This window comes from Penicillium coprophilum, assembly GCF_028826855.1.
Source record: "Penicillium coprophilum strain IBT 35676 chromosome Unknown utg000002l_segment0_segment1, whole genome shotgun sequence".
NCBI lineage: Eukaryota > Fungi > Ascomycota > Eurotiomycetes > Eurotiales > Aspergillaceae > Penicillium > Penicillium coprophilum.
Window position 1 is genome coordinate 1,636,722 of NW_026622722.1, and position 21,606 is coordinate 1,658,327.

Sequence of the window (21,606 nt, forward strand, 5' to 3'; positions counted from 1 at the left end):
AGCATTGTCATGTAAGGGAAGAAGCGTAGAATGCATCATGAAATTATGCTCAAAAACTTTGTCCTAGAAGAGAAGCTTTGAGTATGCAATGAAAGAGATCTAAAAGGTGAATCTATAGGGGTCTATTTTTTTTCAGAAGCGTTTTCCTTCCGAGGGTCATTAATCACGCAGTGTTGTCGCAGGTCCAACTTTTAGAACTGGAGTCTTCGTGAATTGCGACTCCTGATACCCATAATCCCAGTCCGCACTGGAGAGAGTTAGCCACAATAAACAAATTCAAGTAGGGTGATACTTACAATAGCGAAGGCAATAGCTAAAACCAAAATATTGGTGATAGTCAAAACAGCCTTCTTCCAGTTCTGGAAATAACGGCCCTTGTTCATATAGAACCAAAATATCGCAGGGAGTCCGACTGTTCAAAGGTCAGCATTTGGTCTAAAGTTTAGATCCTGGAAAATCCACTAATGGGAAGGGATGGGCAATCTTACAGCTGAACCAACTTCCAAAGACCGCACTCTGTAATTTCTGCGTCAGCCAACGTTCCCAGTCAATTTTGATTTGAAAGACTTACAATCAGACTCAGCAGATCATTGAATACGGGAATCGATTCTGCCACGATCCAGGCAACAACCCAGACTGCGAGACAGATAGCAACCCAGGATCCAATCGACAGGAAGCTTCGGCTATGCATCTTGTCAGATCCGCGGAACATACGCACGTATATGTATTTACATGCGACGTGACCCAAGACAACTCCAGAAAGAATGGTCTATATCCGATCAGTAAAGTGGGCACGAAAGACAAGCGAAATGAAGGATAAACTCACTGTTGGAATCGAAAGACCCCAAGCAATCTTGCTCATCAACGGGCTAAGCGAGAGAATAGCAGGTGATTGGACGTCCGGTCCCACGTAATGATAAATAAGCAGTGCACTAACAAGGTACAGGACCGTGTCGACGATTTGAAGCATGGCCAGTGACTTGTTGAATGTGCGTGGATCTTCTGTCTCAGAAATGAAGCCAAAGTACGCAACGTGGGCGACTATAAGATCGAGTTAGCATGTTGTGCCTTGTCAGGTGCCGATGACCAGCATCATTTAGTGTTCCACGTACGGTAAGCGAAGATGATATTTGTCACCGCCAAAAAGCCCTCGCGGAAGCTGACATCCGTGGTGGCTTCGTTTTTGACATGCCCTTTAGTCTGGACTCCCACGGTGATCATGGTCAACACTGTCGCAACAAAAACACTCAAGAATGCTTCATACCAGTTAGTTGAGGTTTCCTCAGAGTGAGCAGTGCTATGACTACATTAGAGGAGGACTGTACTTACAGATGACGGACATCACATAGACCTTGTCCATGGTACGAGGCAAGGCGCCCAAAAAGCAGATTATCAGTCCAACGACACCAAATACCAACGTGCAGGTACCGTGATCGGTCAGCACATTCATCAGGATGTTGAACATCAGAATATTGCTGGCCATGAGGAAAATCAACAGCAGCAATTGACCAATGCCTAGCAATTCACGGCCGAAAGGACCCATCAAGATCTCACCGGCATCTCCCATGCTGTGAACCTCAGGGTGACGAAGTTTGAATTGGCCAATGACATAGCCGGTATACCACGAAAGAGCAGAGACAAACAGAATCATGATAGCAGCGCTGTTGACAATGTTAGCGATGGGGTCTAGAAGCCACCAAAAGAAAATACATACGGAACCATTCCAAGGGTAGCTACCGCGGATGGCAACGACAGAATTCCGACAGAGACATTCTCTGCGATCATGACTGGAATGAATGTTAGATGTCGAAGCTTTCCATATGCATGATATCTCTGGGTTTGCTACTCACGCATGCCACAGTGCCTGTTCAAGGATGATTAGCCATGTCCATGATCGAATCCATAATATTTCGTCCGAAATAATAACTTACCACCATTTCATAGTCCGATACTTGATCTCCGCTGTCTCCTCATTTCCAAAAGGCTCCAAATGCTTCGCGTCCAATTTTTTCTCCAAGTCTTTTTCGAGAGGTCCATGGACCTTGTCGTCCGCGGCGTGCTTTTCGTCAAACATATTGACTTTTCCCGCGATTTGTCAAGCCTTGAGACCCCGAATTGAGAAAAAGACTTGACACTTCAATAGATTCTAAAGACTAAAAAAATCGAGTAACCCCAGCCAAGCCCAAAAAAAATCTCTGAAAGCGGTCCGGGGAACTCAGGTGGAGCCGAGAGTTTCCCGAAAGATGATCGGCCCGACACAATTTTATTGCCGAAAGCGGCCATGTTCATGGCTTCACGTATGATGAAATTGGGAGCAATGACATTAACCTCAAAGTATCCTAGTAATGTGCCTTACCTGGCTATAGAATATATATTGCCTCAAAAACAAGGCCAAACAAGCGTGGCAAACAGCTTTGGGTGTAAGTTTCAAAGTCGCCTGATGTTTCGAGCGGGTTTTCCTGTACGGAGTACTTCATAACATAAAGTATCCCCATTAATGGGGATGTGCATCCCGGAGCAAGACCTTCTCCAGCTACAAAAGAAACCGACTCTTAATAAAAATCTCGGAGGAGCTAATGAGTCGGTTGAATTAACCTCTATCATCTACATCGTAAGCCCTGAAGGACCCGCGGGCCCGCCGGCGGGCGTGTTGATTACTAAGACGGTACAAAAGCGGGTCCTGGCGGAGTTTCCCGCCGGGTATCAACATCGGCGTCAACATGGTCCATCTATGTTGTAGACAGCTTTATCCTTAGAAATCCTTATACTTTTATCACATGGAAAGCAGTCGTAAACGTGCTTCCTTGGCATGCAACTATTGTCGGAGGCGGTAAGTCTCCTTTATTCCCACCACCGAGTTTTCCCATGCTGACGGAAATGTAGGAAACGCCGCTGCAATGGCGGGATACCCTCCTGCGGCCTCTGTGAGGACTCAGGTATTGATTGTGTTTATAATGAAGTTGATCCTTCTAGGTGAGAAGCTCACCGTATGCAACGTTCTAGCAACATTGCTAAACTCCCACAGGGCTCGAGGAGAGACTTCCTCCTCGCAGTTCTTCCGCCGTCTTGATGCAATTGAGAATTATCTATGGAGTCACCCAAGGCTCCCTCAAACACCCCAAACTGGCGAAGCAAGAAGTGGTGACTTCACATTCCCATCCTCATCTGAGCATGAAAGGGCAGAGTTTTCTCACAACTCCACCGTGTTGATGTCCCCGTCGAGACCTAACCCGGCAGATATCTCCCAGCTTATCAGTGCAAATCCGTCTTCTTTCATACCACCAGAACATGACATCCCACCCATGAGTATTCCAATTGGCCACACAACAACAACAGAATATATGCTGCACATGAACAAAGTGAAGACGCTCTTCGGGGAGTTTCCACCAGACCTGTTCATACGCGCGGAATCGAAAAGACATATGCCGCACCAGCTATCTTTTGTCCCAGGTACAATCACAGCGAGCCAGCTGCCAGTCCTCGATGAAGCAAGTACTTATCTACTGGTGGAGGCATATTTCCAACACGTCCACGTTGAAATGCCAATCCTGGACAGAGATCAATTTTTGGGGCATTATGATCACCATATTAGAGCTGGCCTGAGTGTCGACTGTGACTCTGCGTTATGCCTTGCGGTTCTTGCATTGGGATCTGCAGCTCTTGAGCAAACTGATCCGACAAAGTCCAGCTCTCCATACTGGGTGCCTGGGGCGGAGTTCATTTCACCTGCGTTGCAGATATTAATGAATGAATATTTACTGTCATTTTGCCCCACGATCACTCTTCCCCAAAGCTTGATACTCATTTCAAAATATTTTGGGTTTCTTTTACGCCCTCTGCAATCATGGAAACTGATCCATATGGCTTCTACCAGTATTCAGTATTTGAATAGCCGGTTAGTTAATGCCCGCAGTCCATTATTTGTGTTTCGGCTATTTTAACCAGGTATTCGTTTGAGGCAGAAGCCAAGCTTCGCCAGATAATCATGAGCTCAAGTCCAGCATTATTCTACTATCGTGGGCAGCGTTCGACACTGAGTGGTTGGTTTCTTGATTCGATGTCGATAGTTACGTTCATACTGATATTGAGGACAGTGATCTGATAGCTGAACACCATTTACCGCGAAGTGGTATCGAACATGTAATCGATCTGACACCTTTCCCAAGCTTTGCGAACCATGATGCCCAAGAAACACATGTTTTCCTCGCGGAACTGTCCGTCCGTCGTCTGCTGAATAGAGTACATCACACTATGTACGGCAGTGACTGGACAAGGCGTAGCCTTGGTCTACAGCCAGCTTCAAGCGACAGCCCGTCATATGACTTCCAGTCACTCTCTACCATCCTGAATGTCTCCCAGGAGCTTGACCGGCAGCTCGATAATTGGTATAATTTGTTACCACGCACGATTAAACCAGATATCCACGATCCATCTCGATGTACTGGCCTTCAACTCAATATGCTTCACCGCTTCCACTCCGCCAAGGATATCATAACCAGGCCGTTTCTTCTTTGTGCAATCGACTCGCCACCCGAAGATGATCTTCCACCTATGGTCCTCAAACAGTGTGAGTCTAGTATAGCCAATTGTCGGGCCTATCTGGATGCCTCAGTGCGAAGGCTGATGGGCCCGTCATTTTCTGCGGAAATTATCATTCATACGTACGTCCCCAAATACTCCACACTCGAATAAAACTCATCCTTGCTTATATTAGGATGTTCTCTTCTATTCTTCTCCTGACCCTAGGCTCTGTTTGTCCGACTTTGGCACACTTGGTACCGGATATTGATACTTTACAGAAGAGCATGATAGAGAGCATCGAGCGATTTGCTGTGGATGGCTCTTTGATGCAGGAGATTCATGGGATCATTGTATTATTACACAGTAAAACACGAGTTCTCAGGCGGGCGATGTAGCTGCCTTCAATGGAATCTATGCCACATCCCAGTTGTGTTGGAAATATCAATTATCTCTTTACCCTTTTGTACTAGCATAATTCGAATTAGATGTAGTTGCCTATGGGCTAGCAAGGCTATAACCATCCGAATGGGCGGGCCCTGCGGCGGATGATCCCGCTTGATGATCGGCATGGCCGTTGAACCCGCATGGCCTAAAAGAGTCAACGTCATGTTTTCTTACAAGACAACAAGGTGAGTTGGAAGAATTATGAAGCGAGTACACGGCCTCTAAGACTCTATAGTATTCTAAAGTTAACCAAACACCAATTCTGGCGTACTGACCTGCCTGTATAGATGGCACGGGCCAAGCGGATGAATATTGATCCAGCCCCACGTTGCTTCGTGAAGGGATGTTGCCCCAAGGCTACCGCGACGAGCTCGCACTGCTCTTCGGACCAAGCATGAATCAAATCCCGCTGGTCCAGGGTGCACCTAGATCTCAGTGTGACCAACTCTGGGTATGAACATGGACCTCCTCATGTCGGCTCCCGTCCCGCTGACCAATCCAGGACTCGGATAATGCGTGGTTATCACCTTGTGCATTGCCCTACCTGGCATGCATCCCAGCGGTTGTTGTACTATTTACTGCATTGAGTCATATACTTGGATACTTATGCCTACGATGGCGCCCCAAGTGGACTATTCCTTTTGTTTCCGAGCAACATGATACTCAAGAGCTCCTGCTAGATCAACCCAAGCAACCATTGCGATGGACTACCTCTCTTCTTATATTTTCAGCTACTGGACTTCTAGCTGAGACAGTGCAATTCATTGCTCCGGAAATTGACGCTTCAGCTTTTGTGCTTGTTCTCTCATGGGTCGGTTATCTTTTTCTCTGGGAGTATCGGTTACTGATACCCTTCCTTAGGCCATAGCATGTATTCTGGTCGCAGTCAAGCGGCCTAGATCATGTTCCATATCACTGTTGGCTTATTATGCCTTAGCATTTGCAATTGAACTTTCTTCGGCGACTCATCCATATCCATTCCCGAGATTTAAAGTTGTTGCTCGCTACATTGCCGCATCGGCGGCAGCAGCAGCCTGTGCAACAATTCTCCTGATGCCATTCCGCGAACCTTCCTTGTCATCAATAGATATCAGTGCTGTTGGACAACAGCCATCCAATAACTTTCGCACACCAGAAGATAATCTGAGGCTTTGGCAGTTCCTCACAGTATCTTGGATGGCACCGCTGATCTCAGCTGGACGCAAACGGCAGCTACATGAAAAAGATGTTTGGATCCTTGGGTTTGACTTTCAACACAACCGGCTGCATGAAAAGTTTCGTCAACTTCGTGGTTCTGTTCTCAGTCGACTTTTGAGAGCCAACGGAATTGATGTTTTTATCATTTCTACCATCTCACTCGTCCAGATGGTATGCGGTATGCGGGCTAGAAATTCTTCCTTTTTTTCGTTGTCGCTAATAGTACTCACAGACTTCTCTACCCCCGTTTTGTTGCAGCAACTATTGCAGGCCATGAAAGACCCGTCCCGACCAAAACGCGTACCTTTGACCTATGCTTTCATGTCATTCGCTCTCAGACTACTCGCTGCACAATCTCAGGTGCTACTTTTGTGGTATGGAAGACGATCCTACGAGCGGTCGAGGGGTGAAATGATCATGATGGTCTACGAAAAAGCCCTTTCACGAAAAAATATCTCTGGACTGATGAACGAGGGCAAGCCAGGACTATCCGACGAGGAAGCAACTGACATCAATGACGAGGCCGCGGATCAAGAGACCCACCAACCCCCAACTAAACCAGTGGAAAGTCTCTGGCAACGTATCATTTCTCGCAACCCAAAGGCCCGACATAAACAAGCCAAAGAAGCTGCATCACTTGGCAAAATCTTTAATCTCTTGCGTGGTGATGTTTACGAAGTTGCGCAGAGGTTCTGGGAGATTGACTCATTGATTGACAAGCCACTAGGACTGATGATCGCTACCTTCCTTGTCTGGACACTTTTCGGTCCATCTTGTTTCCTGGGAATATTAGCCGTTCTTGTTGCACAGATTGTAAATGCACTGGTCACCAGAGCCCTCCTCCGTTGGGAAAGAGTTAGACGGGTGGCAACGGATACTCGGCTCCAAATAACTTCGCAATTCGTGGAAGCAATCCGTCACCTGCGATGGTACGGATGGCAGAATCATTGGCTTCAGCAAGTAATGGAGGCCAGACAGCATGAGTTGAATATTCGAATTGTGACTAGTCTGTGGAGTATCTTGATTCGCTTTATCAACGCCTTCGCCAGTGGCGTGTTCCCAGTGGTTGCGTTGTATGCATATACCTTTTTGGCCGGGCACGAGCTACGGATTGATATTATCTTTCCCGCATTGCAGTTGTTTTCTATGCTAGAGACCCGCCTTCGGGATATTCCTGGTCTTATCACATCACTTATTAACGCATTCATTGCACTTGGACGTATCGAGGACTTCATGTCTGAACCGGACAAGGAGAATCCGCCATCTGAACCCCTGGCAAACGATACCCCAATTTCGATGCAGTCTTGTTCGTTCGCATGGCCAGGAAAGACCTCACCCGTCCTTGTTAATATCGATGTTACCATTCCGAAAGGACTGACGGTTGTCACCGGCAAGGTTGGTGCTGGAAAAACCGCGTTTCTGCAAGCTCTTCTAGGAGAACTCGATAGACTTGACGGCTCAGTGCATATCCCAAACGAGATGGTGGGGTACTGTGCTCAGACACCCTGGTTGCAAAGCATGAGTATCCGTGATAACATTCTCTTCTCTGCTCCCTACCACGACCAGCGCTACAAGCGCACACTGGAAGCCTGCGCATTGCTTCCAGATCTTGCTCAATTTAAACACGGCGATTTATCGTTTGTGGGTGAAAATGGAATTGGTTTATCAGGTGGACAGAAGGCGCGAGTAGCTCTGGCAAGAGCTGTCTATAGCGCATCTCGAGTTCTCCTGTTGGATGATCCTTTATCTGCACTAGACCACAACACTGCAGAATTCATAGTCCGCAAATGCTTTTTGGGGCCGCTGATGAAAGACCGAACTATCGTTCTAGTGACGCATCGAACTGCGTTGGTTCGTCAAATTGCAGATCAGATCATCAACATTTGTGAAAAGCATATCTCTGTATACGACAGGGATACCATCAAGCTTGATGTAGACGAATCCTCCCTGCCTTTTGTCGACCATGAAAGTGAAACGGAAGTGGAAACCACCCTCGAGGAGGAGACAGCTGCCGTGCCTGATAAGTTCATCGAGGAAGAGCATCGGGCAGACGGGGGTGTCAAGGCTCGAGTCTATTGGAATTATATCAAGGCCGGAAAGTACCGATGGTGGCTTATTCTCGTCCTGATCCTGGCCATTTACCGACTGATGGCTGTCGGGCAATCATGGTTCCTCAAAGCGTGGGGAGAAGCCTATGAGGAGGCAACTGTCCTCCAAGATAATTTCTCAAACTTCAGTAATGGGTCATCGCAAGTCGCCTGGCCAGTTTCGAATTTGGAAATAGACACATACTTTACGTCTCAAAATCCTATCGACCACCTGCCATCTCCGCGCGAGGATGTGCGGTCCTGGCTATGGGCATTCTTTGCCATCATCTCTTTTCAAGCGGCCACACTTCTTCTCGCTCAGCTTCTAATGTTGATCATCGTCTATTATGCAGGACAGTCTATGTTCCGACGGGTCCTGATCCGAGTCAGCCATGCCACCTTCCGGTACTTGGGTAAGTCCTCTAGCTTGACTCAACATGACAAAGCTAATATATCATTCTAAAGATACAATCCCTCTTGGACGCCTGATGAACCGTCTCACGTCTGATATTGGAGTAGTGGATGGCAACATTAGTGAGCAATTTCAGGTGATTGCGTTCCAGGCTATCACCTGGATCTCTTCTGTGCTCGTAATAGCAACCGCTACCCCGGTGTTTTTGTTGTTTTCTCTAGCTCTCACAGTCGCTTTTGTCCTGGTATTCCTCCGTTTTCTTCCCACATCTCAGAGCCTACGACGACTCGAGATGGTGTCTCTAAGTCCTTTGTTGTCCAACTTTGGTGAGCTATTGCACGGTTTGACCACCGTCCGAGCTTTCCATGCAGAGTCGCAGTTCCAGAACCGGGTCATATCCGTGGTTGACAAGTTCCAGGGGATGGACCACTTCTACTGGTCGCTTCAGAGTTGGCTCATGTACCGCTTTGAGAGCTTGTCCGCCTTCTCGACCTTTTGCCTAACAGCTCTGGCTCTGTACACCAATACCACACCAGGACTGGTAGCATTCGTGCTCATTGCTGCAAACAACTTTGTCGACTCCACACATGCATTGTGTAAGCAGTACGGCCAACTTCAAATGGATTTTGTGTCGGTGGAACGTGTCGACGAGTTACTCCATATCGAAGAAGAAACCCCTGGGACCATCGCTCCCCCAGCCGCATGGCCAACTTATGGCAGCGACGTTGTCTTCGAAGATGCAACTCTCCGTTACGCACCGCATCTGGATCCCTCGCTTATAAACGTCTCTCTTCGCATTCCCGGGGGTTCTACCACAGCGGTCATTGGCCGTACTGGCAGCGGCAAGTCTACACTGGCAATGTCGCTTCTGAGCGTCATCAGACCTGAATCCGGTCGCATTCTCATTGACGGCATCAATATCGCCGACGTCAACACGCAAGCATTGCGCACTCGAGTTACTTTCGTAGCGCAAGACCCTGTCCTCTTCCCCGGCAGCATCCGACTCAATCTAGACCCGACGGAGGATTATTCTGATGAGCTGTGCACTGAAATCCTGGAGCGTCTGTGTAGTCGGCACGGCTGGCATCTTGAGACGCATATTGAGGCTGGAGGAAGAAATCTTAGCCAGGGTCAACGGCAACTTATCGCTTTGACACGGGCTGTCCTCCGTCGAAGCGCAATTGTCATTCTCGATGAGGCGACTGCCTCCGTTGATCATGATACTTCTCTTGAGATCCAGCAGATCATCCGAGAGGAGTTGCAACAGTCTACTGTCATTACAATTGCGCATCGCATAGAAGCTGTCAAGGATGCGGATTATTTTGTTGTTTTGGATCAGGGCCGTGTTTTGAGACAGGGACCTGTGCGGGACTTGTAGAGTCGGCATTCATCGATTCGAACCAGGGATGATCGCGCCCATCGAGACATAAAAACCGACCGCATACTTGAAGTTGAATAAGTAGAATCTCCATAGTAAAAGGCCTAAAATAAGTGCCCTAGTAGACGAGGCGACTTGGTATATTGTTTCTCAAAAGGGTATCTAATCTTTACAGCTTGGCACCACCCTGGGCCTTCTTCAGGATAGGCTCCATCTTGGTCGCCTTCATAATATTACCCTTAATCTTCAGCTTGCCGCCCATGAACAAACGCTGAGCGTTGGCCTTGCCGGAAACGAGTTGGCTGAAGTCAGCATCGGAGAGGTTGAGGGTCACTATTGACAGAGTAGAATTAGCATGTGTCAGAAAAGAAACACGATCAACACGCGCAGATCGGGAAAGTAAACTCACCATCAGCCTTCTCGCCAGCAGGGGCGGCACCCTGTCCAACTTCACCCTTGTTCTTGAGGTCAAGATACCAAGCAGCCTCCTCACCACTGGAGTTCTTCAGGTTGAAAGCGAAGATAGCCTTGGCCTTGCTGAGCGCATCCTTGCGGTCGGCTTCGTTGGCCTGGAGCGTCTGGTTGATGACGTCGAAAGCAGCGGACGAGGGGTGGGAATCTATTTCAATTAGCTAGTGTTCTCATTTCTCCCAATGGAAAGGGGAATATACCTTTCTTGAGAGACATGGTGAATATGGTAGTACAGGGTGATGTTAAAGTCAAGGCGGATCACCGAATATAAATGACCTTGGAAGGAGCATGTGAACTGACTTCACGTGCCGAGGCCCCCAACCCACATTTTCTCCACACCGAGGGAAGCCCTGTCTGTGATTCTTCTGTGTTGTACGGAGTTTACGGAGTACATAAGCTCTTTTTACTCAATATCTTCTTGATTCTCTGGAATTCGGCTCGGACTTGGCCAAGATCTGCCTCTTATGGAGAACAATCCACAGTCTTACCCGACTCTCCCAGTCTTTCGCGTGTTAACAGTTCCCCCACGGGTGTCCCCCCGACTCCACATGAACCGCGCTTATGTCGCATTGTCGGGACCTGAAGTTGCACAAATGCGGTATTCACCGCGACACTAACAATGTGATTAGCCTATGCCAATCCTTCCTCGGAAGTTGCAAACTCCCTGCCTCCGACGTCACTGCCAACTGCAACTTAACACCGAAGACCGCAGCAGTCGCTTCATATGATCCGGGCTCCCCAACAGCAGCTCGCGTGTTCGGAATCGTGCCAAGCTTCTAAGCGTCCTCGGACCCTTTTGCTGCTGTAAAGCACAAATCGCGTCATGTAACTGTTTCTGGCTGACTCCTGTCGGACTCTACTATCGGAACATTTACAGTGTCAGTGTCGCGCAGGCCCTGCTTCTACCCCTCGCTGCGCTGAGTCTTGTCAACGGCGCGAGCGCGTCGTCCCAATTGCCGTTGCGAATTACCACGTTTTCGAAATTAAACTCGCGCAAAGTACTCCGGTGCTCTTGGATAAAAGACGCCACTTGCGACGCGTCCATTATTGCATTGACCAACTTCATCTGCTGAAGATGTTTCAATTTCAATGGTCGTAGGGGTAACGCGCATGTCTTTGGGCAGGCTTGAGTGGACTTTCCTTTGGCTGGGCTGTCAAGGGTTGGCTCTGTTGCAAGTGACAGCGGTTAGAGGCACCTCTCGCCTTCCCAATGGAAAACCAGTCTTTGCAGAGATGGGAAGCTTCCTAGATATGCATGGAGGAGCTTAAGGTGGTTTGTCGGCCGACCTGGCTCATGGCCGAAAGTCGCCATGTGGACTGTGAGCTTGCGGATCTGGGACCACCGCTTGTAAGATGCAGATGAAACACCAAATCCTAGGGCTGGACGCAGGTAAAGGACCGCTCCTGGGTGAACTGATAACAATGACAGAGTGTGGAGATGCTTCAACGGTGCTTCCTCGATTCCCATTGGCAGTGAGATCAACGCATAATCTACTACACTTCGGCGGTAGCAATGGCTTGGATCTTGACCCCCGCAGGAGATTCACAGATGTTGCAAGCTGCTCATCATCGTCAAGGCTTTTACAAATGATGGGATGTTGGTAGATGCATGAAACAGAGGCGGGTACTGCTTGACTAACAACTCTGTCATTTGCCGGCTTCCATATCTCGATCTACTGTCACCAAGTTGGCACCGTTGTGGTTTATAGATGAAGGTCTGTTCTGTCCCCATGATTGGATCCAGAACTGGAGGTAAGAAGGTCTCCCTATCATGCGAGATCTTAAACGTCATGGCTTAGACGTGTCCCCCAATGCGCTCTAGAGCTGCCATCCGCGACGACCCATTAAAGGTGCTGCTGCCAAAGCGGATCTCAATGTCCGCAAAGAGGATTGGTGCGATATAGACAGCGAACTTGCGACATACAAGAGGGCATGCAGTGAGATCATGGTTTACTAGATGACTCGTGAGAGCCTGTTGGATGCGCTTGGTCTTCCAAAGTCGAACCAGTCCCTGTTCCGACGCCATGATTGATCGTTGATCTCTGCAGACGGAGGTAGCAACTTGCTGAATCGAAAGATGAGTAGTGCAAATAGTCAGTAGTAGAAGTAAACAGTTTAATACTTCTTAACTGCCACGGATAAACATCTACAAACAGAAATTTTTATCTCCAGCCCTTACAATTGAAACTTACCGTTTTCCCCCCTAATAATGTTTCATATACGTGCCAAGAAACATTCTCCCAGCTGGGCTTGCACTCCCTGATCTCGATATAGATGTCGGACCCAGTTTAAGCCTAAGCTGCGCGTCGGATGTTGTACTCTTACTTGTCTTATAAATTGCCATTCGACAACTACTCCTCTAGCCCAGGCAATACATGAGTCATACCAACGTCTCACAGTCATAATTGAGATGTTGGAACTACTCCTACTTCGAGATGGCTGAAACTCAAACTATGCAGATGGTGCTTCAGGTGCCAGTGCCTAATTCGAATAGTAAGGCAAATACCATATAGCCCTGTGTTTAGCTTATTATGCGCGTGACGCGCATAATCACGCATATCATCACGTGTGATAAGAACGCGTTCATATCAATTAAAAGTTGTGTTGCGGTGCAGGGAAATGAGTGGAATTACTAAGATATCTCTATGCATTTATGTATTCATTACTCAAAAGCTTTTCCCGTGGGACCCCACTTCTCATGTACGACACATAACAATGAATAAAATCAATGTGCCTGAAGGAGGCTCAAGTAGAAGACCCCTCGTGGAACGTTGACAGGTGCTCACAAAAACCGTGGCGGATAGCGACCAATCAGGACATTGATACTATTGGCCTTTGAAGCTTACCGCTCATCTCTCCGCCTTTTTTGATTGACACCATGTACATATCGAAAAGTACTCGAGTTGTGATAGTATCAATCTAATGATCCATTTCTGCATATTTGAAGTGATTTAGTCACTTATAGATATGTCTTTTGAGCTGTCTTTTTTTTTTTTTTGGAGTCTTTTGGAAAGTCTTTTTGAGACGTCTTTCCAGTATGTACCTGGGTATCGGAAATGTGGCCAATTTTCTGCTGGCAATAAAAGTCAATATGAGCAAAGTCCCCCATGGTCGCTATACACTGCGATAGATGATGACATCTTGGGCGAGAACTTCAACTCCCCCGCAAGGTGGTTTATCTGAACCTCCGGGGGCCACCTGAACGGTCGCAAATAGCGTCAACTCTCGTGTCTGCACCATCGGATCTTTTACACTATAAAAAGGAGGAATCCTTCGTTTCTACAATCGCCATCTCTTCGCTCCCGAAGCCCCTAAATCTGCTCCGTCTTCCACATATTCTCCCCGGTGAACTGTCGATAATACTCGACGTAAGTCTACGTTCTCTGCAGCTACCCAGATTAGGCAGCATAGAGGCACAGTGTAACGAATTGCGTATATGCTTCCTTTCTCTTCCTCACTGTTTCAACTGCCACCACCCGCCTTCTGCCTGGCTGTTTGCTGATGAGAACCCAAGTTTCGCCGACTGACTCTCCCAGAATACTTCGTCCTTCATCCTAGGCGCCCACCTGACGGGGTAGCTCTCTTGAACTTGGACTTTGCCTATTTCCCCAATTATCATCCGCATCGTCATACCCACTCTACCACACCGTCAACGATCGAGATAAGTTGGCCTTGGAAGGTTTCATGGTCAGCACCAAGTGCTCTTGAGCCATGGCTACTTCGGCCGATCAGTCCCAAGAGGACAAAATCAAAGACCTTTTAGAAGATCTCGATACCTACAGATACATCTACGATGATCTCCTCGCGACCCGGGGTGACTGTGCAGAAGCAGACGAGCTTCGTGACACCATTAAAAAAATGGAAGTCCAGGTAGCCGCGCTCCTTGGCGATACTGTTCCTAGTCCTCAGGCCGCCCCGAAACCAACACCCCAAGTGCCATCGCCTACTCCACCAAGCCGGACGCCTGCGGCCGCGCCTTCACACATGGGGTCTAGTACTTTCACTGGAATTCCCGGGGAGACATTTGCGTCCCCTCAGTGGCCTTCTGCTGCGCCCTCTCCTTTCGCCGCCAGGTCTCACCCTCCGACCATGCTGCCAGGTTCAGTGATACGATCTCCTCCAGACAATTCTCGTAAACGCCAACGTCCGCTATCTCACATCTCGCCCACGATACAGGGGCCATCAAAAAGGCTTGCTCCCTCGCAGCCTCAATCTCGCCGATCTCAACTCGATGTAATAGATGCTGAACAACAAGCCCGCCTCGCCGAGAATAATCGTCTGTACAAACAATGGATTGATGCGGCCGGTGACGATGCAGATCAGATAAAGGAACTCAGGGAAGAGTGCGATGAGCAGGCGAAGTTGATTGAAACAGAGTTTCAAATGGAGCGAGACGCAGAATTGGCTCGCGCGCTCCAAGCCGATGAGGACCACAGTCGACTCCCCATGGAGGGCTTTAATGAGCAGGATTCCTGGAATATTCCAGACCGCACTCAACCGGTAAAAGCTGAACCTATCTCATCAAAAGCCAATCGTGCCCCTCAAGCATATGCCCCGATAGCTCCATTCAATAAACTCACTCCATTCAATTCCGACGATGAGCTTCAAGAAATTACAGCTGATTCATTCAATTCTCGATTCGGCAAGCAGCCAGCCCGCCAATCCGGTTCCTTCAACTATCCCCACGTACCACCTCTCCCTTCGACATACTCCAAATCACTATACTCTTCACAGGCGCCTCATCATTCGCAGATGCCATATCCCTCCCAATTGACATACCCCTCTCAGATGGCATATCCCTCTCAGTTGACATACCCCTCCCAGATGGCGTATCCTTCCCAGTTGGCATATCCTTCACAATTGGCGTATCCCTCTCAATTGGCAAGTTCATCACAATCGACGTATCCATCATCACCAGACTCCTCCAGAGTTCTTCCGTGGAAGCGCGAGGTTCCATACTCTCCAATGCCGGATGTCTTTGACAAGTTTGACAAGGCATTTGACTTAATTCGCAATCAGAATGAGATATTCGATGACGAAGCTGACATTGTGTATGTACCACGTCTTTTCAAAGCAGCTAGCTGGTGCTAACTCATGGATCATAGGGCTTACAACGAAAAAGAGTTCCCAGAAGATATCAAGAACTTACTCAGCGGTATCAAAGACATTCGAGAGGCAACCAGAGCGGATAATGAGGAGACACCAAGTGCACTTCGAGTCACATTGATGAAGCACCAGAAGATCGGCCTGAAATGGATGAAAGCCAAGGAAGAGAGCAGCCACAAAGGAGGAATTCTTGCAGATGACATGGGCCTTGGTAAGACTATTCAAGCGATTGCGCTGATGGTTGCTCGTCCATTCGAAGATGAAGACCGACGCCCGACTTTGATCGTCGCACCCAAGGCACTTATGGACCAATGGAGACTTGAAATCCAGCGGCATGTCAAGCCAGGGCGGCACCAATTATCGGTCTTGATTTACCATCAACGGCGCTGGCCTTGGAAGGAGCTCAAAAAGCACGATGTCATCATCACGACGTTCGGTACCATTACTGCGCACTACAAAACCTTGCTCCAGGCGGAAAAGATGGCAGAAGAAGGGGCGGAGGCCGACCTAATTCAAGACTTCAAAAATATGTCGGGTCCTCTCAACCCTGCTGCCAAGTGGCACCGAGTTATCATCGATGAAGCACAGAACATCAAGAATCCAAGTGCAAAATCCTCAACAGCATGTTGTCGACTCAATGCTACCTACCGCTGGTGTCTGACTGGTACGCCCATGATGAATCGTCTCGAAGATTTCCAGTCCTTGCTGGGATTCCTCCGGATTCGGCCTTACAGCAATCCAGCAAAGTTCAAGGCGGTCAGTATTATATAACTCACTCTTGATCCTCCGCTGGGCGACTAACATCTTTATTTTATGCAGGACTTCGTGAGACGTATAAAATCTGGCTGGGGAGGAGAGGATGTCATGAAGCAACTACGCGTCCTAGTCAAGTCCGTTTGTCTCCGACGTACAAAAACCTCCAAGATTGATGGCGAGCCCATCTTGCAACTCCCACCAAAGGTCACCGAGAAGGTTCATGTTGTGTTTGATGAGAGGGAAAGCCAGGTTTACGAGGAGCTCAATGCATCAACCCAAAGGCAGATCACCCGATACCTCGACTCGGGCACACTGGGAAGAAACTACAGCCATGTTCTAGTTCTCCTTCTCCGTCTCCGGCAGGCTTGCTGCCATCCCCTTCTCATGCAAGAGTTCCGAAATGAACCTGCGCCGTCTATCCCGGGGGTAGATAAGATCGCTAACGCCAAGCTTCTGAGCGCTGCTGTAGTGCAGCGTATCATAGCAAATGACGGGGAAGAGGATGGCACCTGCCCCGTCTGCATGGATAGTGTCAAAAATGCTACTATTTACATTCCATGTGGACACCATGTGTGCTCGGAGTGCTGGATTCGCATTTCCGACTCTGCAACTGCAAACGGAGCCATCAACCTCGAAGACGATGGTCCAGCTGTGATCAAGTGTCAGAATTGCAGAGGGCCTGTAGATCCTGCGAAACTCACGGACACCAATGCGTTCAAGCAGGTTCATGATCCAAGCTCAGTTCCCGAACCTGCCGCCGGAGCCGCGGACACCAACGGGAAAATTGACGAAGACTCAGAAGCAACAGCAAGCAGTGATGAGTCTGACTCCGATAGCTCGACCGAAGAGGGAGAGGATGCACCAAAGAAGAAGTCCAAATCTAAGTCTCTAGCTGAGCTGCGAAAGCACGCCTTGAAAAACAAGGCCGAAAAGAAGAAATACCTTCGTCGCCTCGAGAAGGGCTGGTTCCCTAGCACAAAAATTACAAAGACCCTGGAGATTCTCCAAGCCAACGAAGACCGTGGCTTGGAGGAAAAAACCATCATATTCAGCCAGTTCACCTCGCTCTTGGATCTTCTTGAAGTCCCCCTCGCCCGCCGCGGCTGGAACCACACCCGCTTCGACGGTAGCATGGACCTGAAGGAACGCAACGCCGCCGTGACGGCTTTCACCAACGATCCCGCCTGTAAGATCATGCTCGTGTCGCTCAAGGCCGGCAACTCCGGCTTGAATCTCGTCGCCGCCTCGCATGTCATCATGTTCGATCCTTTCTGGAACCCGTACATTGAAGACCAGGCCGTTGATCGTGCCCATCGCATCGGGCAGGTTAGAGAGGTTTTTGTTCACCGTCTGCTAATTGAAAATACCGTCGAGGATCGCATTGTCACTCTTCAGGATCAGAAGCGAGAACTGATTAGTGGTGCTCTCGATGAGGGCGGTACTATGAATGTCTCCCGGCTGGATGCGAGGGAACTTGCTTATCTCTTTGTACGTTTTTACCTCCATTCCTTCCATGTACTAGGAACTTTGCTAACCACTTTGCCAATAAATAGGGTGTGAGGGACTTGTAATCATGCTCGATCACATTTGTTCCCCGCATGGTTTCCATCTCGAAGGCCGAAGATACCCCGATGATACGACTTATGTTTCAGTTACTGCCTGCCATATCCAAATAATTGGTATTTGGTGTGCGACTACTTTGCTTTTGTGCTATTTTGTGCTTTCTTCAGAGGCTAATGATTGCTATACCCTGGCGTTGTTTTCTTTGTCTTGTGGAAAGAGCGTTGAGCTCTCCAATATTGTCTGAAGGCCACCCTTTAGAGACTTTTCTAGGGAATTTCCTCTCTAATACTTGTGATTTGAGTAACTTTCTAGTATTCAACTCGAGATTTTCAGATATCCAAGTGTACCTGTTTGAAGGAATAGATGTAAAAAAAAAAAAAGTTTTAAATCTTATTGAAAGAGGACATGCTTTTTTGGATGCTGTGTGCTCGTTTCGGGAAAAAGAGGACAATTGGGATGTGAGTGTCTAAGCTACTAAGGTTGGGGGGAAATCAAAAAGGAAAAAAATGCATGTATCTTCAAACCACGACTATCCCCCATCCGCTTTCATTGTATCGTGATTTCGGAGAACTTTGCTTTTGCAAAACCCAAACTAAAAAAAAGCAATCCCCGGGAGTCGTATACTTCCTGCCTCCCGTCGAACGTGAGATAGGACTCTGGGAAACATGGGAGAGAACAGGGGATGGCGACTCCCACTTTCATTTCGGAAACTTCGTGGACCCGTTGCTGAGCGCACTGATTTACAGGTCGGCGTCGTCCTCGTCGGGGAGGGGCTGGTTGGCAGCTTCCTCCATCTCCTTGCGGTAAGCCTCGAGCTGCTTCTCATCGACGGTGACCTCGGGGGAGCAAGGGCAATTCCGGCAACAAAGTCCTAAAAGATAATTAGTATCGAATTGAATGAGAATCCAGGCAATAAAATGACGTACGAGCTGGGGGTTGCCAACAAGCTTGCGAGCGAGCCAAAGGAAGGGCTTCTCGAAGTTGTAGTTGGACTTGGCGGAGATATCGTAGTACTGGAGGTTCTTCTTGCGGTGGAAGGTGATGGTCTTGGCCTTGACCTTGCGCTCCTTCACGTCGACCTTGTTACCGGTGAGGACAATGGGAATGTTCTCACAGACACGGACGAGATCACCTGGAGTTTGGTTAGTTAAAAAAAAAAATATATTAGCGATTAAGCAGAGTATCACTCACGGTGCCAGTTGGGAACGTTCTTGTAGGTGATACGGGAAGTGACATCGAACATGATGATACCACACTGGCCGTTGATGTAGTAACCATCACGGAGACCACCGAACTTCTCCTGACCAGCGGTATCCCAGACATCGAACTGGATAGCACCGTAGTTCTGTTCAGGTCGGGTTAGTGGAAACGATCACACGATGGCACGGTTCGAAGCGGGGTTCTTCGGCGGGGTATATGCATACGGTGTTGAAGTTGAGGGGGTGCACCTCGACACCAAGGGTGGCGATGTACTTCTTCTCGAATTCACCAGTCAAGTGGCGCTTGACGAAGGTGGTCTGTTAGGGTTCAATGTGTTAGTAATGGAAGTCGCGGTGAGGCGGGGCTGTTGGGCAGATATTTAGTATTGTTGACAGGCGCGGGGGCAGATGGTGGTCATAACAAAAAGGACAGCTCAGTAGATCCATGAGTATTCTGAGATGACCATCGCTGAGTAGATGGCTGCCTCTTTGAGCCCACGCCCATCAACAATCAGATATCGAAGTTCGAATGCGCTTACCTTTCCAGTACCACCGTCACCGACCAGGACGAGCTTGAATGTGGGGGTCTCGGCCATGATGAAAATCACTTAGATAGAAACTTGAAGAAAATGAAGTTTCAGAATTCGCGCCGTAGAGATGGGAGCGGGTTGATAAAAGGGAGGGGGTGAAAGAAGGGGAATGAATTAATAGCGCTGGATGGAATTTTTGCCCCGTTGGTGAGGGTCACGTGCACGGATGCCTGAGGCGCTCTGACGTAGTCAACCTCCTCCGTAGATGGCGCAAACGTATCTAAAGTCGCTAGTTTGAATTCATTTTTTATTCCAATTGAAGGCACCTCTTGCTCTACTTGTATATCCTTTTTCTAATTTTGAGTTATTCGAATGAATCCTGTTGGTCAGGTCTTCGCATACCGAGTTATCTTCAACGCCCTTGCGATGCATACGATTCCCTGGTCTTTTTTTCAATGGAACTCAGGTATTTTATGGAAAATCAAGCACTGAAGAACGTCTCGCGTTAGTCATAATCAGTATATATCGTCAATGTACACGGCGGTAGCACAATCGAGCTACGATTGGTGGGCTGAGTGAAAGGATCCCTTCATAAGGGAACTAAGTGACATCCTAGAAGACCACGGCCACCCCAATTTTGTCGAGGGGTGAGCTGAAGGTCCAGCTCTGTTGTGTTGTCACTATTTGTTTCATCCTTCCGATAAACTTTGACCGATACGGCCCGCTGTAGAGAAAGTGAGTTAGACATGTAGATATTTTGACGAAGGAACGGAGGACTGAACGTACCCCTTCATTTTCTTGAACAACTTGAGCAACCTTTGCAAGGCGCTCGTGGTTCAGCCAATTGATATTTCCGAAACTTCGAACTGCATCACCAGCTTTCAGTCCCGCCTGGTCTGCTGGACTTCCCGAGACCACGCTATTGACTTTCGCAAACGGTGTGCCCAACGTGTTATTATTTGTGGACGATTGCACAGTCGGCAGGACGCTAGTGCCATTTGTTGTTGGGCCAGCGCCTTGCGCATTTTGTAGATTGGCGAAATGTGCGTGAACACCTTTTTCGAGGAGCTTCATCACCTCCTTGTGGTCGTTTCGTAGGTGAATAATTCGTACTCGAGTTGTGCGAACTACCATCTCTCATCAGCAATGTGTTTTGATCAACTGGGGTGTGGCAGGACCGTACCTTGCGCGATGTCAATATCATCACGAGGGAAACCGTCGAAGGTGGTGAGAGACGAAGTCATGCGTACTCCATGCTGGAATAAGGATACTTGTTAGAAGGTGCGACGGGAAGAACTGGCTCGAAAATCTCACTGATTGGAGGACGCTACTAAGAGCTGACAGTTCCGCCTCGATGCGTTCTTTCTCCCGCATCAGATCTGGCATCGAAAATTTGGACAGATCACGGGGAGTGCCCCCGGACGTCGGCCCAGAGGCAACAGTGGGAGCATGAATATCATCCATGAAGATTGAGAAAAGAAAGAAAGTGAGAGAAGGTCAGGTCAGGTGGGTCTTGGGGGACCTGGAGCTCCCACTATTTTATATAAGCGGCGATGCTTGGCGCTCGAAGTATACGAAGTTGACCGCAATTGAAAAGCTTCGCTTTTTAACATATACTCATACATAACAAGGAAAGAAGGATTACTTATTCGAAAAACAAAAGATAAAATTCTGCTATTTCAATTCCAGCCATCCAGCTACCTTTTCTCATGACGTACATGGATGGGTTTCAAATTTGCAATATCTACTCTGTGCTGCTCTGTACTGCCTGAACAGTGGCAGTTTCCCCTGTTTTCGATGCACTTTCCAACCTCGAAGATGTAGCTGAGGTAGTCGCTCCCAGTTGCTCCTCCCTCACCATGAATTTCGATCCTGTGGTTTTGAGTAGTCGGTTAGGTCCGCCTCTTCTTACTCCATGCCATCGGGCCCTGAATCCTATATT

General features: G+C 48.4%; 9 protein-coding genes across 9 annotated transcripts; 3 read left to right on the plus strand and 6 right to left on the minus strand.

Annotated features, from left to right (window-relative positions):
• Nucleotides 1–163: 163 nt before the first annotated feature.
• N7500_002665 (uncharacterized protein) lies at nt 164–2,074 on the minus strand (the record flags this gene model as incomplete). Its single annotated transcript, XM_056673811.1, has 10 exons — nt 164–247; nt 297–412; nt 489–516; nt 572–769; nt 827–1,041; nt 1,113–1,256; nt 1,330–1,661; nt 1,715–1,787; nt 1,851–1,864; nt 1,932–2,074. 10 exons carry the CDS (start codon nt 2,072–2,074, stop codon nt 164–166), a joined length of 1,347 nt encoding a protein of 448 aa, XP_056534336.1.
• Nucleotides 2,075–2,954: 880 nt separating this feature from the next.
• On the plus strand, nt 2,955–4,692 carry N7500_002666 (fungal specific transcription factor domain-containing protein; the record flags this gene model as incomplete). The annotated part of the gene is made up of 2 exons (XM_056673812.1): nt 2,955–3,895; nt 4,068–4,692. The coding sequence occupies 2 exons, from the start codon at nt 2,955–2,957 to the stop codon at nt 4,690–4,692; spliced, it is 1,566 nt and encodes a 521-aa protein (XP_056534337.1).
• A 396-nt stretch (nt 4,693–5,088) lies between these two features.
• Nucleotides 5,089–10,039, plus strand: N7500_002667 (uncharacterized protein; the record flags this gene model as incomplete). Its single annotated transcript, XM_056673813.1, has 6 exons — nt 5,089–5,150; nt 5,287–5,416; nt 5,468–5,776; nt 5,827–6,340; nt 6,395–8,662; nt 8,715–10,039. The coding sequence occupies 6 exons, from the start codon at nt 5,089–5,091 to the stop codon at nt 10,037–10,039; spliced, it is 4,608 nt and encodes a 1,535-aa protein (XP_056534338.1).
• A 169-nt stretch (nt 10,040–10,208) lies between these two features.
• N7500_002668 (SCP2 sterol-binding domain-containing protein) lies at nt 10,209–10,726 on the minus strand (the record flags this gene model as incomplete). The annotated part of the gene is made up of 3 exons (XM_056673814.1): nt 10,209–10,372; nt 10,449–10,658; nt 10,711–10,726. The coding sequence occupies 3 exons, from the start codon at nt 10,724–10,726 to the stop codon at nt 10,209–10,211; spliced, it is 390 nt and encodes a 129-aa protein (XP_056534339.1).
• A 655-nt stretch (nt 10,727–11,381) lies between these two features.
• N7500_002669 (uncharacterized protein) lies at nt 11,382–11,978 on the minus strand (the record flags this gene model as incomplete). Its single annotated transcript, XM_056673815.1, has 2 exons — nt 11,382–11,661; nt 11,707–11,978. The coding sequence occupies 2 exons, from the start codon at nt 11,976–11,978 to the stop codon at nt 11,382–11,384; spliced, it is 552 nt and encodes a 183-aa protein (XP_056534340.1).
• A 327-nt stretch (nt 11,979–12,305) lies between these two features.
• N7500_002670 (uncharacterized protein) lies at nt 12,306–12,536 on the minus strand (the record flags this gene model as incomplete). The annotated part of the gene is made up of 1 exon (XM_056673816.1): nt 12,306–12,536. One exon carries the CDS (start codon nt 12,534–12,536, stop codon nt 12,306–12,308), a length of 231 nt encoding a protein of 76 aa, XP_056534341.1.
• Nucleotides 12,537–14,221: 1,685 nt separating this feature from the next.
• Nucleotides 14,222–17,943, plus strand: N7500_002671 (SNF2-related protein; the record flags this gene model as incomplete). The annotated part of the gene is made up of 4 exons (XM_056673817.1): nt 14,222–15,561; nt 15,616–16,372; nt 16,436–17,860; nt 17,926–17,943. 4 exons carry the CDS (start codon nt 14,222–14,224, stop codon nt 17,941–17,943), a joined length of 3,540 nt encoding a protein of 1,179 aa, XP_056534342.1.
• Nucleotides 17,944–18,527: 584 nt separating this feature from the next.
• N7500_002672 (Ran family GTP-binding nuclear protein) lies at nt 18,528–19,730 on the minus strand (the record flags this gene model as incomplete). The annotated part of the gene is made up of 5 exons (XM_056673818.1): nt 18,528–18,806; nt 18,862–19,067; nt 19,127–19,280; nt 19,360–19,452; nt 19,674–19,730. The coding sequence occupies 5 exons, from the start codon at nt 19,728–19,730 to the stop codon at nt 18,528–18,530; spliced, it is 789 nt and encodes a 262-aa protein (XP_056534343.1).
• A 523-nt stretch (nt 19,731–20,253) lies between these two features.
• Nucleotides 20,254–21,128, minus strand: N7500_002673 (putative 26S proteasome non-ATPase regulatory subunit Nas2; the record flags this gene model as incomplete). The annotated part of the gene is made up of 4 exons (XM_056673819.1): nt 20,254–20,388; nt 20,451–20,791; nt 20,848–20,920; nt 20,979–21,128. The coding sequence occupies 4 exons, from the start codon at nt 21,126–21,128 to the stop codon at nt 20,254–20,256; spliced, it is 699 nt and encodes a 232-aa protein (XP_056534344.1).
• Between the last annotated feature and the right edge of the window lie 478 nt (nt 21,129–21,606).